Source organism: Centroberyx affinis, unplaced genomic scaffold (assembly GCF_046629955.1).
Source record: "Centroberyx affinis isolate AG114_WGS23_722 - 3 ecotype Tasmania unplaced genomic scaffold, CSIRO-AGI_Caff_v1 ptg005062l_1, whole genome shotgun sequence".
Classification (NCBI taxonomy): Eukaryota; Metazoa; Chordata; class Actinopteri; order Beryciformes; family Berycidae; genus Centroberyx; species Centroberyx affinis.
The window spans coordinates 205,462-221,549 of record NW_027282497.1 but is presented as its reverse complement, the minus strand read 5'-3'; the positions used below and the strand labels follow the sequence as shown (position 1 = coordinate 221,549).

At 41.9% G+C, this 16,088-nt stretch overlaps 2 protein-coding genes across 2 annotated transcripts; one reads left to right on the top strand and one right to left on the bottom strand.

Annotated features, from left to right (window-relative positions):
* Nucleotides 1-550: 550 nt before the first annotated feature.
* Nucleotides 551-7,218, bottom strand: LOC139666578 (kelch-like protein 12). The gene is made up of 12 exons (XM_071545858.1): nucleotides 6,958-7,218; nucleotides 6,118-6,347; nucleotides 5,563-5,716; nucleotides 5,139-5,356; nucleotides 4,044-4,193; nucleotides 3,787-3,901; nucleotides 3,565-3,671; nucleotides 3,286-3,481; nucleotides 2,986-3,144; nucleotides 2,791-2,889; nucleotides 2,497-2,683; nucleotides 551-1,536 (listed from the first exon to the last, which is right to left on the bottom strand). Exons 2-12 carry the CDS (start codon nucleotides 6,298-6,300, stop codon nucleotides 1,410-1,412), a joined length of 1,695 nt encoding a protein of 564 aa, XP_071401959.1. The 5' UTR covers nucleotides 6,301-6,347; nucleotides 6,958-7,218; the 3' UTR covers nucleotides 551-1,409.
* Nucleotides 7,219-7,370: 152 nt separating this feature from the next.
* On the top strand, nucleotides 7,371-15,569 carry ptpn1 (protein tyrosine phosphatase non-receptor type 1). Its single transcript, XM_071545824.1, has 9 exons — nucleotides 7,371-7,806; nucleotides 8,507-8,597; nucleotides 9,617-9,717; nucleotides 11,507-11,605; nucleotides 11,737-11,874; nucleotides 12,098-12,307; nucleotides 12,576-12,737; nucleotides 12,940-13,100; nucleotides 13,275-15,569. Exons 1-9 carry the CDS (start codon nucleotides 7,750-7,752, stop codon nucleotides 13,567-13,569), a joined length of 1,314 nt encoding a protein of 437 aa, XP_071401925.1. The 5' UTR covers nucleotides 7,371-7,749; the 3' UTR covers nucleotides 13,570-15,569.
* The last annotated feature ends 519 nt before the right edge of the window (nucleotides 15,570-16,088 follow it).

Sequence of the window (16,088 nt, the reverse complement as noted above, 5' to 3'; positions counted from 1 at the left end):
AAAATGTAACTAAAGCTGTCAAATAAATGTAGTGGAGTAGAAAGTACAATATTTCCCTCTGAAATGTAGTGGAGTGGAAGTATAAAGTAGCATCAAATGGAAATACTCAAGTAAAGTACAAGTATCTCAAAATTGTACTTAAGTACAGTACTTGAGTAAATGTACTTAGTTACTTTCCACCACTGCAGAAAAGAGTAAGTGCGGTACAGTGCACATTGAAGTTGAACCATGATTTGCATTGCAATGGCTTGTGGACATACTGTTTATGCTCTGGAGCCATAGGAAACAGGTAATCAGTTGCTCTGAGTGGTTGGTCCATTAAAATCTTTAAAGCACACCTTGTCAAGTGGTGTACAATGGGATTTCTGGAGTCAGAGAATAGAGTTTAATCCAACATTTGAAACAGATGTAAATAAATTATCACTTTGACGGCAGAAGTGCTACTGACTCAGCTGTTGTTGCGTAAGAGGCTGGGGCACTTTTTCTCTCTGCATCACTAAACAGGTGTTAATGGACTGGAGAGACTTGACACAGATAAAATGTATCACTTCTCATTATGTTTATTCACTTCCCAAGCAACAGTGACTTTAGGACTTGATGACTTACATGTACATGTCCAAATGAATAAGCTGAGGACAATCACATGCACCTCATACTCATTATTTTGCCTTTTTTCACTTTTGAGATCTCAACAATCACATAAGAGGACAAAATAAGCGGAGTAAAATGGTACAATTCAGTCATTTGCTAAAACAATATTTATCTCTAAATATATTTTCTATTTTGAGAGCAATAACAAGTAGTAAACCGTTTGTATTAAAGTGATTTGATTCTAAAAGCACTTTATACAGAAAGAATTACAAAAAGGGATTGAATTACTGACCCATTAATGACCTTGCAAATGCCAAATGATTATACTTGATAACAAGCTAATGTAACAATCATCACAGTCAAAATGGGAGGCAACACGGATGTTCTCTGTTAGATGTAGGCCAAGGGCATAAGGCATATAGCAGCAGCTGGAGTCTAAATCTGCTCCATCTTTTCATTTTTTTCCCCAACAAGTAGAAATATATTGCACTTTGAAGACAAACTGAAAAAATAATCTCACAGGTAACGACAGCAACAAGTACCACCGAAGAGAGTCATGCAAGTGGTGATGGATTCCTTGGAGTCTACCACGGCGAGGCTGAATCTCTGTTGCACAGTCCAAGTTGCAAAGGTTTAACCGTCTGGTAGAGAGAGCAGCACAAACAGCTGCAATCAATAGTTTTTGAGTGTAGCTATTTGCATACTGGCGACCAAACATCTCCCTTTGTGGCTCCATTGTAGTGGCATTTTAACAAAGTCTAGCTGCCTGTCCTCTTCGCCACTTGTCGTCTTCTTAAGATTCTTGTTCTTGGCAAAGATCACTTTTCTCGTAGAACACACACTCCTGCATCACAGCGTTGTGTGGCCATGGAGGTGACGACCTCCCAGGTGTCGATAACTGGGTCATAACACTCAATACTGCTGAGCAGAGAGTTCCCATCATAACTACAAAGAGATCGAGACAGAGTGAGGTAGAGAGATTGTGAAATACAGTGGGAGAGAGGGGTTTTAGTTGCATCACATCACAACAGTAAATGACTCCACAAGGAAATGCTGCTTAAAAGAATATAACAATAAAAGCATAACGTAAACAAGTGTGCATTACTGTACTGGGATTTGCCTATAAATAGCTGGATGTGTGTTCGCTCCAAAGTTAGGGTGTAAAGTCTAAATTAAATGTTACGTTGAAACTAGTTAGTTTCACACTAAAGCTGTATCTTTGCATAATTGCACCATGGAGACTAAACGCAGGCCTACATCTTAGTGTAAAGGAACCATTAACCAAAACATTGTTGCAGACAGAGATGTTTTCCATTCAGTGGCCAATAACATGCGTGCCAAAATCAATTTCTCATGTCCTAATTAACGGTAGCCTCATTTAGTTTTCTAACTTCCATGATAGCAAGAGAAAAATAGGATAAACTTTGTCATAAAACAGGTACGTTATCTCGGATAAAATATGAGGATGAATTTGTAGCTTGTCTCCCATACCCTGCTATGTAGTTAGGCCTACTGCAATTCTCCTTATCACTAATAGAGTGGAAAAACGTTATGTATTTTATTGTTAGCTAGCTAAAATTGCAGTTTGGTTCCTGTTGGTTTTGTTTCTGGTCTAATTTCATGTTGCCAACGTAAACTGGACTGTAATTGCTCCTCCGAGTCCTGCAGTAAGTTTTCCCATCTATCAAATCAATGCTCCATGTAACGGCTATTTTGCGAAATACTTTACACCTAGGACGAGGTAGGCGTGAGTTCTAAGTTGACTTTTTTTTTTTTAAGTTAACTTGTGACCATTAAAATTAGCAATATGTAAACTCAGACTTAGTGAGATTTTACACTCAAACTAGCCTACATGTGAACTGCCCGGTGCAACAGACGGCAGGTGATCACGGGACCATTACTTACCCAGCTATAGCATAGAGTCGTCCTCGGAGAACAGTTGCTCCCACATAACATCGAGGAGTGGTCATACTGGCTACAGTGGTCCAATAGTCTGTTCTGATGTTATACACCTCCACAGAGTCAAGGTGTGAAACGCCATCAAAGCCTCCTACCACATAGATGTGGTCATTGAGCAAAGCTACACCAGCTCCTGTACAGAGAAACAGTATAGAGGCCTGTCAGATAAACAGTACCATCAAACAGCACACAGTAAGCTGCCTAGTAATATATAATTCCTCTTCATTATCTTAAACCTACCTGACCGCTTGGTGGCCATGGGTGTAACGCTTGTCCAGTGCCCCGTGTGTGGATCATACCGCTCCACTGAATTCAGTATATTTAAGCCATCGTAGCCACCTGTGAATAAATAACAGGACAAGCTACAATATTTTCTAAATCTGAACCAATGTGTCAAAGCTAACATAGACTGCGATGTCACATATCTGTTCCTACCTAGACAGTATATAAGTCCACTGGCCACCACCAACCCCGCTCCCTCTCTGGCTGTCTGCATGTCTCCCAGCATGCTCCACTGGTCAATGTTCGGGTCGTATCGCTCCATGCTGGTATGACGCCGGCTGCCATCGAAGCCTCCAGCAACATAGATCATGTCTGTTGAGGGCCAAATAAGAAAGAATGCACAACAAAATGAATGCACTGTTGACTTTTATGAAAGATAAGAAAACATTCAAAGGCGGTAATTCTGTCTGGATAAACCTCTGACCATTCTGGCACCGGCAGAAGATCCTTTACCTCCGAGTGTTGTGGCCCCAGCAAGGCCACGCCGTACATTCATGGTGGCGACGGTGTACCAAACGCCGTCCTCGTCCGCTGTGTAGTCCAGGCATTCCACTGAGCTGAGCCTCGACCGACCATCGTAGCCTCCGATCACATACACTCGGTCATGGAGCGACACCGTGGCCACGTAACGCCTCTTTCGTGCAATGTTCTGTAAAGGGCATGCCGGGGATCAATCAACTGCACTAAGATCAGAAAAATCACAATGTGCTATTGCAAATATTCAATACTTACAGGTAGGAAGCTCCATTCTTGAGTTTTAGGATCGTATTTCTCAACTATGTCTATTGGCGATTGTTGACTGCCAAACCCACCTATAACCAACAGGACTTCTTTGGCACCTGAAAAGAATCATAAATAACTTTACCGTTTTATATCAACAACAATGTGGTTTACAAATGTGGTATATGGGAGGAGTTCATAGAGCTAAATTGCTATTAAGAACAGGACTCATACCTAATCTAGCTTGTGTGCGTGGGCCCTGCATCTCACTCCTCAGCTCTGGTCTTAAGTGGAATTTCTTGGCCTCATCCACAAGGTCTCGACATGGTAGACTACACCGAATGAGTGGCTGGAACATGTTAAAACATAACTTAATTGGGATGGTAACTGTGGAGAATACCTCAAAAGTTAATTCTCTGTTGGAAGCTAGATGTATTATTACACAATAACTGTCAGGAGGGACTCAGCCTCCAGTGTGCAGTCTGGCTCACCTCAGAATCAATGACATCTGTAATGTAGCGGGGAGTCAGCAGAGGCATTCGAACAAACTCAAGCATGTCAGGTAAATATGGCTCTCTCTCTTTCCGGTTGTGTTTGACCCAATTCAACACTGCCTCAAACACAGGTTCTTCTGAGTCCACCTACATACAGACAGCATATAATAAGAATTATAACTTAAGTAAAGAAATTGAATTCACACATTATTATTAAAGAATGAGCTGACAACTGCATTTGATAGATCTGGGATAATATTCATTAGTTAAACAAGAATGCAACTAGCTAACTATTTTTCAGCACATAATTATTACTTCAGTAATTGTGAGTCTTGTTACATAGAAAAAAAAACGTTCATGTGGCATTAGTGTTAACAGTAAACTGTGCAGCCTACTAAAGGTAAAGCACACAACAAATTCTTTCAATAAATTCTTCATGTGAGAGAGATGTTACAAAGAGCAGTTGTACTGAGGGCAAATGATGCGTGCCTGTGATTTACATGCATGGTCTAGCTTAATTTTCAAAACAACAAAAATGACAGGAAGAATCCTTTGAGTGATTTGGTGATCTATAAATCATCATGTGATAATAACCATGTTTTCACAAAGCAACGCGTGTGGTTAGAGACAGGAATTTCCTAAGCACAAAGGCAAACTTAAATCAGGTTTCCTTCTCTGCAATTTCATTGTCAGCCAAATCCACAAAAGTGAGAGGTACTGGGAGTGGGGGGGCACTAACTGAGATTACAGCAAGTTGGTACTTGCTTTTTTCTTTTCCTTCTCAGGTGTTTGTAGCACAATATGAAAGCTGTGAAAGTCAAACACTATAATTCACACTATTAAAATCATGCAATTTTTTCAGGCATCTTAACACTAACTCTGACCCTGAGAGTTGCTGCAGGTATATAGATTTATTGGGGAGCAGAGAACCATTATTATTACAGACTGATCTCAGGTGTCTCCATGCACATATTTAGTTTGTGCTTGAGGCACAGCTCCACAATACACAACAACTACAGACCAAGCAGCCTGACAGCACACTTGACAATAACATCGAAAAGGGCAATGCCTCAAGAGATCCAGTTTTCCTACCTGGATTTCATCACATTTTATAAGCTTTTCAACTTCTGTCTGGCTGAGCAGCATGAACTCCTCGTGCTGAACCACCTCAGGGAAGTGCTTTTGGGAGAAGAGCTCAGCAGCCTGCATCAGGTCAAGGCAATTGTGAGTCTCGGCAAAGTCCCGAATCCCCAGACAGTTGGAGGGATCGAGCTGACTATCCAGAAAATCACAACATGCTCTTTTCACCCCTGAGGAAAACAAAGATACATTTGTAAATGTACACATGTATCATTCAAATTCAGCCAAATCATGAGAGTCGCACATCAATCCAGAGCTGAAAATGCTGCAGACAACTCATTTGAAAGCTGGTGCCATGCCTCTTTTACACATTATACTTCAGTGCCTTCAGCACGCACTATTCAAATCAGGTTACAGCAGGCACTTCTAAACTTACCTTTGAGCTGCAGCAGGCATGCTGCAGGAAGCAGTTCTTGTACATTCTCCACTGTAACAAGCACTGTCTCTGTGTAGACAAAGTCCAGCAGGATCTCCATTGTTGATGCAGTGAGCCCCTGAATGTCGACAAAAGATTTCCCCTTCTCTGCTAGCTGCAGAGCCACAACAACAGAGACATACAGGTGTGACGGCAAGGAACACAACATTAAGGGATTAATTATAATCCCTTAGCAATTCTCTTATGATTGTCTTTTAAGCATGAGACTCAACCATAGTCAGATATATATTAATAATGGGAAACGTTGCCTTAGTGATTCTCAGAAAGACCAAAATAGAGAGGTGAGCGGAGTCAAATTAATTGGTTAAAATAAACAGATCATATCCTGAAGTGTAACCGGGGCGCCTTCCTTTCCTGAGAATAGAGTCCATTATGCTCTTAACTTATTTCTGTCATGCCATAGGTAACACATTTAGAAGAGGCAAAGAATTCAACAACCCTCTTTGTATTCAGGCCAAGCATGGAACACTAAAAATAATGAAGAGTTTCAGTTACCTCACTGGTAAACATGGCACAAAAGTAGTCGCTGCAGGCGGCCAGGACAATACGGTGAGCTGGAAAATCTGTGTTCTCCACCCTCAGAGTGATATCGCAGAGTGTGTTGCTCTTGCGAAGTGAATTCATGGCATTGAGGATGGATTTGGCATGGGAATTGGTCATGATGTCTTTGGGAGCCATGATGCGTTGAGGAGTATTTCCCAAGGACCTCAAAATAATCCAAGACTCTAATAAATAAACAGCCAGAAAAACAACAACTTGTGAGAAGAGACAACAAAGTCCAGACACAAGGAACTTCAGCCTGGCTCAGCCCGATCACAGCTGGGAGAAGTCAAACCTTACTGAGTAAATAAAATCTTAACTCTTGTCACTCTACACGTCAACATTTTACAAGCTGAGCATACAAGTTAGAAACCACTTAGTAGATATGGACTGGACAAGATTGAGCCTTGATAACTGCGTCTTAGTCTTTGTTCTGCAGCCCTGCAATATTATTTGTCATTTGGTGGGTGAGTGAGTGAGTGAGTCTGTGTGTGTGTGTGTAATGTGGGTGTAATGTGTGTGTGAAATTCCAACAGCAAATTTCTGGTATACAGCGAAATAAATAAATGGAGTTTGGATGTGTTTGTCAGCTAATGTTACCTGTGTGATTATTTAGGCAATAACTATAGTTGCATATAAAAGCTAACACAGTTAGCAGCAAACGTCAACTCAGGGCTAACGTTAACTCTAGGCTAACGATACACACAACATGTAGCGTTATAAAGTAAGCTAATGGTTCGAGGAAGAAAACAAATCAACTGACACACAAAAAATATGTCCAGAATTTGCATATACCTGTCACCGTAGTAACGTTGGCTCAAAACGTTTGGCTATGTAACGTTAACTAGCTTTGCTAGCTAGTAGCAACAAAGTCTCTAGTCCCAATCCCTGCTGTCACAATCTCTGGTAAAAGTCACTGAACTATAGGTAATCCATGATGGCCTCGGCTGGGGTGCCACTACGCGTGGGCCCTCTTGGGGAAAAATGAGTTTTTGATATTTCAAAATGATGTAATATTATCTCCGACACGATTTTGAACTAGCTACAATATTTCATTTAACGTACACACTGTAGCGCTAACTACAGCACGTCACAGCAGAGATTCTCCAGGCTGGACATAAACAGCTCACTACGTCGGTGTACGTGCGCGCTCCACGACGAAGGACGCGTTTCATTCCAGAAGAAAGATGCCTTCCGCGCGTCCTCGTTTACTCACCTCCATAGCGCCTGTAGGAATGGTAAAGTGAATATCTCGTACGTATGAAGCGATATATGTTGGTCTGACGAGGACCTACAAACGTTCCCTCAGACCTCCAAGAGGAATCATCTATCTTTTAAACGCAGTTAGTTGTTTTTTAGGCACCCAAGGACAGTCGTGATAACGTGTAGGAGGAGCCTGCGGCGTGTTTCCGGTAAGACCAGGCCGAAAGACAACACGGTAATCTATGTCGCCTACAGTACTTAGAAATATAGAATAGTGGCGGAACAGTTGTCGGCAATTGCTGGACACTGTCGGAGTAGAAATAGTTTAATCGTTGAGGAGCTGCAGTTGACCGTATCGGGTGAAGGAGTGGCAGCCGGACTGCGATGGAAGCCGAGTTTCGGGAAATCGATGAACTCGGGAGTTGGAGCGCCATTTACCAGGTAGGATCTCTCGGTAAATCAAGGTGCAAATCGAGTGTTGAGACTGGCACATTTAGGACAGATAATCCGTTATGCCGCGCCGACATAACTGTAATTTCTGTAATTATCTGCCTGGTTCCTCTTAGTTGACCGTTCTCCTGCTCGGACCAGTCCGATGATTGATGTGTCTGCCTGGCTCTCATAAGCAGCAGATCTCATCACGTTATTGCCTCGCATCTAGATAACAGTCCGATGCAAATGATACATCTGGTATCACTTGATACTTTTGTAGCATGTGCTTTTACATTAATACAGTTTGAAAAATGTCCATTTCAGCCTTTTCAGCTCGGGCCGACCATTTTTCATTATGTTTTGACAGCTTCATACACAAAATAGCCAGTAATCACTGATAGTATCAGTATATGACCGTATTTTACTGTTGTATATAGGCCTACTTGCTATGTCAAAGTACCCCCCCTCCCCAGTTGTTTATTACAGTTTATCAACAGACTTAACCAGAGGAAAAATCCCCCTTTCCAAATTCTTTATAAATGCTACCAGTGGTGGGCCTAGTCAGAGAGACCTCGGGACCTTTTATCATATAAATTCTGCTTTAAAGCCTGTAACAACCACAGGGGCATGACATGTGATGGCATGTACCTCTCATGTTGCACCAGCATTTTAATGTAATGTCTTTTTTTTTTTTTTTTTTTTTTTACAGGAAATTCGTCAGCAGTCAAGCGAGCTGCCTTGCAAACTCGCCAAATTACCAGAAAACAAAAGTCGGAACCGTTACAGAGATGTTAGCCCATGTAAGTTACACTTGTTACACTTGACATCTCAAAGCAATGGACAGAACAATCTATTTAAATGTTATTTTACAGTGATGACATTTAAATGGAGGGTAGACAGCAGCCTGTGACTATAAGCAGCACACCTCCTACAGTGTTACATATCACACCTAAGATAGCTGATGCTGTGTAATCTCCTATTTATGATCAAACTTCAGCCAGTGGTGACTTAAAGGGTAATTTATGCTTCTGCTTCTTAGTCTTTATGGTTGTAGTACCAGCCAGAACACAGTTGCTAAATTGATTCGCCCACAACTCAGTCTCAGATGCAAACATTAATTATTTTGTGAACAGCACAGTGCTATTACACAATAGGCTAACCCCTGCATCATTGCGATGGAGTGACATAGTGAAAAATGTGACTTCTAATTCCTATTTGATGTCCTATTCTTAAAAGCAGTTAATTTCCTGCCATGTATTTATTAAGGGTATCAGTATGGCCGTATTAAATGTAGACGAAGCTCCATGAATGCCTTATCTTTAATGTGACTGCTGTTCAGCTGTCATCTTGAGCACATCGCATTGTACGACTGATGCGTCTTTTCATGTCAGAATCATCATGCAGCAGTTGGTGTAGTTCAGTGTTTTTTACATAACGTCACAGTCCAACAGCTGAACTGTGCGGTTTCCTCTTTTTCACATTAAATAGGATATGCAAATAGTGCCCACCAATGTTACAACTAGTTTATGTACTTTTTTACTGATGTGAAAATCAGTAACCGAAACAAAACATGTTTATTCCAGTGACTCAGCAGCTGAAGTGTTCTTTCACTTCATATCAAGAAAACTGACACAGGCAGTCTTGCTTGTAAAGCCAAAAACCCAACACCTGTGTTTTGTTCAAAGACACACATGTCATGTTCCGGGCAGCTGTGCTCATCTGATGGCCTCAAGACAATTGCATTTGTGGTCTCTGTGGGGTTGTGGCATATTACGAACATGTGAATATATTTTCATGATTCTTATTTTCTTCTCCCCAGTCGACCACAGCAGGATCCGCCTGCAGCTGGGGACGAATGACTACATTAATGCCAGCCTAATATCTGTGGAGGAGGCGCAGAGGAGCTACATCCTTACTCAGGTGAGTGCTCAGCAAAAGGCTTTGAGGAGGACAAGACACGCTCCTGGAGATGCAGTGATGTCACCTTCAGCATGATACTGACTGAGAGTATGTCTTTCCCTCGCCATAACCCAAAAGACCGCAGGGGATAATCGTCCCTGACACAGAATTCACATGTGTGATTCCTATGATCGTAGACATTTCAGTTAATGTTTGTTATCATGGACAGCGAAGCTAGAGAACCACACCTGTAATCTGTAACATCATCAAGAATCACCTTCTGGCTCAGTGACACTGAATGTGCGGCTGATGACTTGTGGACGTGGTTGAGTTATTCATTTTTTTTACAGTCTATGATTCTTACACAAAAATTTCCATAGCAGTGAACTTGAAAGTGTTCCCATATCTGTAAAAAAAATAAACCTAGCTACTGTCGCAATGTGTTGTTTATATTATTAGAGGAGTGGCTCCAGACAGTGCCAGGTGATGGCACTGATGCATGGTGTTTGCAGATTGGACTGAACTATCCAGGATCATAGTAATGACGCTAGTGAATTTTGTTTTATTTTTTTATTTAACCAGTTTAGTCTCTTTTTCCATGGAGACCTGGCAAAGAAAGCAGCATCAAGACAAACATAAAAGTTTTTGAGCAACAACATGCAGCAATGTATGAAGTCAGAATACAGTCAAAGTTACATAAAAGGAAGACCAAGGTAAAATAGTGAATAAAACCAAAGTACAATCAAAAAAAGAAAAAAAGAGAGAACTACATGAGCGCTTCAAAAGACAATGGTCCCGTATCGAACCAGAACGCTCGTGGGCCAAATCTATTTTAACCTTCACTAAACAAAGCAAAAGTAGCTCAGCCACAAGATCCTTCATTATCAGTTTAAACTCACCAAGACAGACAGCTTCTTCAGCTTTAAATCTTTCTAAAAAATTTGAGCAGAGTACGTCAAGGCTCTTTTGCCTAATTCAGTTCTGGCTTTTGGGACAGATAACACCTTTTGGGACAGATAACATAAACAATTCCCGAGACCGTGAACGGTAATTTCTACCAAGTTTTGCAGAAATCTAAGTGTACGAGTGGACAGGGCAGACCAGTCAGCCTGAACATACAAGATATAATGATGACTGAGCGCTTTACAGTCAGTAGTAAACTTCAATGGTCCATGATACACAGTGTCCAAGGCATGAAGACATGTGACTATAGAACATCTCCATAATCAATTACTGCCATGAAAGTGGCGGCGTCCAGTGTTTTTCGAGATGTGAAAGAAAAACAGGACTTGTTCCTAAACTAAAATCCCAATCTCCCTTGTAATTTCTTAGCAAGGTGCTGAATATGTGGCCTGAAGGAGAAGTAATCATAAATTAGATTAATTCCTATTACGTAAAGATTCAACTCACTTTTTTTTTAAAAACAACATAAGTTTTGTTCTCTCAGCATTGAAGTTTCAAATGACACAAGGTAGCTTGTGCTCTCTTAAAAGCAGTTTGGACATTTTTAAAGGCTTCAACAAGGTTAGCAGCCCAACAGTAGATGATTAGCATTTGACACTTTTTGATACTGATGGATAACATTGCTGAAGTTAAACCATCAAGTTGAGTTCGCTGGAATCTATCAGGAAGTTTACAAACCATCCTTCCTCTTGCGTTGAGAGTCCTACACTAAGCAATCTTTGTTTGGTCAGCAGTATCAAAAGCCTTGGCCAGATCTATAAATAGGACGACATGATGGTTTCATTCAGGCCTACTGGGAATACACTCGGCTGTTCTAATACCACATCTGTCCCCTTTGTCTTTTCAGGGACCCCTTCCTAATACATGTGGCCACTTCTGGGAGATGGTGTGGGAGCAGCGGACCCGTGGTGTGGTGATGCTGAACCGAGTCATAGAGAAAGGATCTGTAAGCAGTGGTTTCTTTCTTCTCAGTGGAAATTATTTATAAGTGACATAGCCCCAGTAACTGTTTGCCCCAATATCATTACTGCTTTCTTCTGGCCCTCAAATGTAAAATACAACTGAATTTGTTTTTAGGTGAAATGTGCCCAGTATTGGCCCCACAGAGAGGAGAAAGATGCTATCTTTGAAGACACCAATTTCAAGCTTACCCTCGTTTCAGAAGACATCAAGTCTTACTACACAGTCCGTCAGCTGGAGCTGGAAAATCTGTCTGTAAGTTTTCTCTCTAGTTTTAGCTATTTTTTGGGCATGTATATGTTAAACCTATGAGTACTGATCTAGGATCGCTGGCCAGGTCAAATGACTTATTAAACTTCATAATGACTTAAGAGAAAAACTGTGATACTTAATGCATATGGGTCCTGGTCTCTTCTTTGGTCCTTTAACTCACTTGTTGTATGGCTGGATCTGCTTCCCCCCCAATGTCCCTCTACAGACTCATGAAACTCGGGAGATTTTACATTTTCACTACACCACCTGGCCTGACTTTGGGGTACCAGAGTCTCCTGCCTCCTTCCTTAACTTCCTGTTCAAGGTGCGAGAATCAGGTTGTCTCAATTCGGACCAGGGACCCGTGGTGGTGCACTGCAGTGCCGGCATCGGACGCTCCGGGACCTTTTGTCTTGTCGACACCTGCCTCTTACTGGTTTGTACCCAGCTCTGCTATTGAGAAATCATGATGTTAATATGGAGTTAACCTGTTAAATTAGCTCATGGTTATCTAAAGCAACTGAGTGAAATAGTAGAATAATCCTAAATTTGTTGATCATCAACATTACAAACAGCCAATAATAAGGAGCACAAGGCTTCAGTGATATTTAGGGGTTGATATTTGATACAGTTCCATTTCATCAGGTATTTTAAACTCTAACCTTGCACTTATCTACCGCATGTCTTTTTTCGATTATATTTAGATGTCCATTCGCAAGGACCCGTCATCTGTGCGTATTCGTGACGTGCTGCTGGAGATGCGACGTTATCGTATGGGCTTGATTCAGACTGCAGATCAACTTCGCTTTTCCTACCTCGCTGTCATTGAAGGTGCAAAGTGCATCATGGGAGACACATCTCTGCAGGCAAGTCCATTCTCTGTCTTCTGTTCTTTCTTTTGGTGGTTTTTAACACAAACGCCACGTTTTCCATGGTATATCCAATTTTTTTTTGTCAGATTAAGAAAATGCATATGCATATGCACAAACAGCTTGTCCTTCTCACTGTATGAATTTCAAGAAATGTATTTTGCAAGTACTCAAAGGGATTTTACATGTTTCTGTCCAGGAATCCTGGAAAGAGCTCTCGAACGAAGAAGATGTTCCTCCAGAGTTCACACCTCCTCCTCCTCCGCCCCCTGCCAGAGATCCTCACAATGGCAAAGTTGAGCCATCCTTCTTTCCAGAAAATGACGAGATCATCCGACAGAATGACATCCACACTCTGGGGTAAGCATCCAAGTCATCTATTTGAAAGACTTTTTCTGTCTTCTGTCCAGAACAGCTAATTTAAAGTCTTTCTAAAAGGGACATAACCATTCTTAGTTTTCAGAAAAGTGTCCTTATCTGCATGATGATCTCCCGACCGCTATATCACTCTTCTCACAATGTTTCCTCATTCAGGTCCTCACAAGAGCCCGATTTGCGAAGGAGGAATATTGCTGCCCCCCAGCCTCCCGCTGAGTCTGCTGATCAGCCGGATTTCCAGACGGGAATCCAAGATCAGACCTCCAAAGCTCTGACTAAATCCCAGCAGCAGCAGCACGAGGCAGAAGAGCTGGAGTTCACCCAGGCAGCGGAGCAGCCAGAGGAAAGCCGCCCTGCACCCGGGTCTTGGTCCCCTCTACTAGCCAATGTGTGCCTGTGCACGGCACTGGCTCTCGGTGCTTATGTCTGTTATCGAGCCTGTTTCCACTGATGTCTTTCCTTCCTCCTCCTTCTGTTCCTCCCTTTCTTTTCACTGTTTTTGCAGAGTGAATTAGGCCGGTCTGGCCGGCCTTCTTTGACTCTCGGTTTACTCTGCGAGCGAGTGGATTATTTGGACTTCAGCGGATTCAGGTTCACTCGTTTAATTTACAAATGCAGTGCAAAGGGACGGCTGGTTGGGAATAAGGGGCTGCTGTTTCCCTCTTACCCACCGTAACTCCCCTTCAAACTGTCAGTTTGGATGCTCAGGGCTTCAATTTTTCAGGTGTCACATCCCAAAAACATGTGCCGACTTAAAAATACCAGAGTCCACACGTGTTTCCCTTTATAGCAGTCCGTAGAGGAAAGGGTATGTTGTAGCTCCTGTGTTCTGTGAACCACTCTGTGAACCAGGCTGAATGGTCTGTCAGCCCATTTTTACATGTGTGCCCTCTCTTCATTTACCAAATGACACTCGTAAGTGTTCTTCCATTTCAGCCTTTACCAATGTGTCCAGTAGGCTTTCACTTTTTTTTTTTCCACAAATCTTTGTTTTTCCTTACACAGATGGATCAGAAATCACAGAGCCAGATTTCTGACCTGCCTGTCTAAAGGCATACCAATAAGGGAGATACCAAACTTTTTTTCTTTTTTGTTCTCCTGTAGATGGGTCAGTATTAAACCCAAATGTAAGGTGAAGTGTGTGGAAGCTAGAGGGAAGCAACCCTGTCCCCACTAGATGAGGGATGCATGCAGGGGGGGCATTGACATCTTAACTGTCTCCACTAGCGGCCCATGTAGGGCTGCTGGAGGCGTGCTGGTTGAGTGAGAGTGTGTGTGTGTGCGTGTAAATTTGTGCGAGTGGTAGTTGTTGGAGCTTTCTACTGATGCTTGAGTTAAATCTACTTAGTGAGAAATATTCAAGCTAATATAATAACATTTACGTCAAATGTGAGATGTAATCTAGGGTGCCTCCTGGTAATTGATCCCCATGCTTATTCTTGCCCTGGTAGCTCGACGGTTACACAGAACAGCCTGCTTGTCGGTACAGTAAGTTTTGAATAGAAACGGTGCATTCGCTGCACGTCTCGAGCTGTTCTGTTTGACTCGGTGTGAGGCGTCTCATTCTCCCTCCGCCTGGCATTCTCAAAAATTGGCATCAGCATAATCTTAACTTTTTCTACAATTTGGCTCTTAAGGAGTTGCTTCATTATTAGAATCATTCAGGGAGAGCAACTTTTCAGAGTCACCATAATGGATGAGATGTGCAGAGGCTTTTCGTGCTGAGAGAAGCGAATGCGTAACACCTGAGTGCGCCTGATGCGCGTTGTGGTTTAATGTGTTTCAGTCTGAACACAGGGAGCCGCGTTTACGCACAAGAATGCCAGCTTAACCGATGGAGACACAAAATAGCTAACGCCCCACTCTGTTCGCCAGCAATACAGATACTTACTAGTATGTCACCCTTTAAGTTACCAACCTCTGAATGCTAAACCATCCTGCCTGTCTGAACAGGCAGCCAGGGATTTTGAACAAACCAAAAATCAAACACCAGCACAGGGATGAAATAATACACTGTAGTGATGATCCGTTTTGTCATGGCGTGGCCCTGAGCTGGCAATATTGTTTTGTATGATTACTTTTAACTTTTTAGCATGCTGCAGTTGTGAATCAACACGTTTGTCCTAAGAAGAGATTAGTTCAGCTGCTAGCATTCAGTTTACCTTTGTGACTCAAAAAAGTACAGTGCTTGAGTCCCACAGCTGTACCTTTCTCTAGAATGTATAAATGTCCTGTCCATGGACACACCCTTATAGATATATTTTTTTTTCAAATCAGGTTTCAGTGTGCTGAGTTATTTTGTTCTGCTTCAGCAAGGGATTAAATCTCAGCACCTGGGCAGCCATTGCACCAGGTTTTCCTGTTTTTCTATACTTATGCTGAGCTCGAAAACATGTATTTTTATTTACATTCATTGTTTTCCTTTTTTAATAAAAAAAAGTCTACTGTTGATTTGTTCTGGTTTTTGGAACAGATTTATGTCCATCAACTCCATTCTCAGTCTTAATTCTGAACAATGACGGTGGTAATAAAATGTCACACATCAACGTGTTTTCATCTCATTGTTAGGACTCCAGTAGAAATGAAAAGGGCTGATGTGCCTTATGATGGGGCACAGCTATCATATGTAACATTCAACACAGTGAAAACTCAACTATATGAAGTGAATCAGAGGTATTCACACAGCTGAGCTTTAATGGGTATGAAGCAGATTTGAGAACATTGCTGGAAAAAGACCGAATGAAAAGCAATTATTTGTTCCAAGGCAAAAATATGTATACATGTCAGCACTTCATTCAGGTAATTGAATCAGCTAAAAGCAAATCCATGTCTAGGCCTGACATTGCACAACACACAACACTAAACACTATTGGGCTGAAGTGAACAGCAGACTAACAGAGCCATGTCATGGTCCTGCCCCAGGTTCCACATTCAGTCTGGCCCAGGATCAGTGGTGTTGCAAACAGCTTT

Excerpts from the sequence above, each read along its gene's own strand:
- LOC139666578 (XM_071545858.1), bottom strand. The coding sequence starts at position 6,300 with ATGGCTCCCAAAGACATCATGACCAATTCCCATGCCAAATCCATCCTC. Across the intron at positions 4,194-5,138 it reads TAAAATGTGATGAAATCCAG|GTGGACTCAGAAGAACCTGT; the intron begins GTAGGAAAACTG and ends GTCTGTATGTAG. Across the intron at positions 3,672-3,786 it reads ACGCACACAAGCTAGATTAG|GTGCCAAAGAAGTCCTGTTG; the intron begins GTATGAGTCCTG and ends GATTCTTTTCAG.
- ptpn1 (XM_071545824.1), top strand. The coding sequence starts at position 7,750 with ATGGAAGCCGAGTTTCGGGAAATCGATGAACTCGGGAGTTGGAGCGCC. Across the intron at positions 8,598-9,616 it reads TTACAGAGATGTTAGCCCAT|TCGACCACAGCAGGATCCGC; the intron begins GTAAGTTACACT and ends TCTTCTCCCCAG. Across the intron at positions 11,875-12,097 it reads TGGAGCTGGAAAATCTGTCT|ACTCATGAAACTCGGGAGAT; the intron begins GTAAGTTTTCTC and ends GTCCCTCTACAG.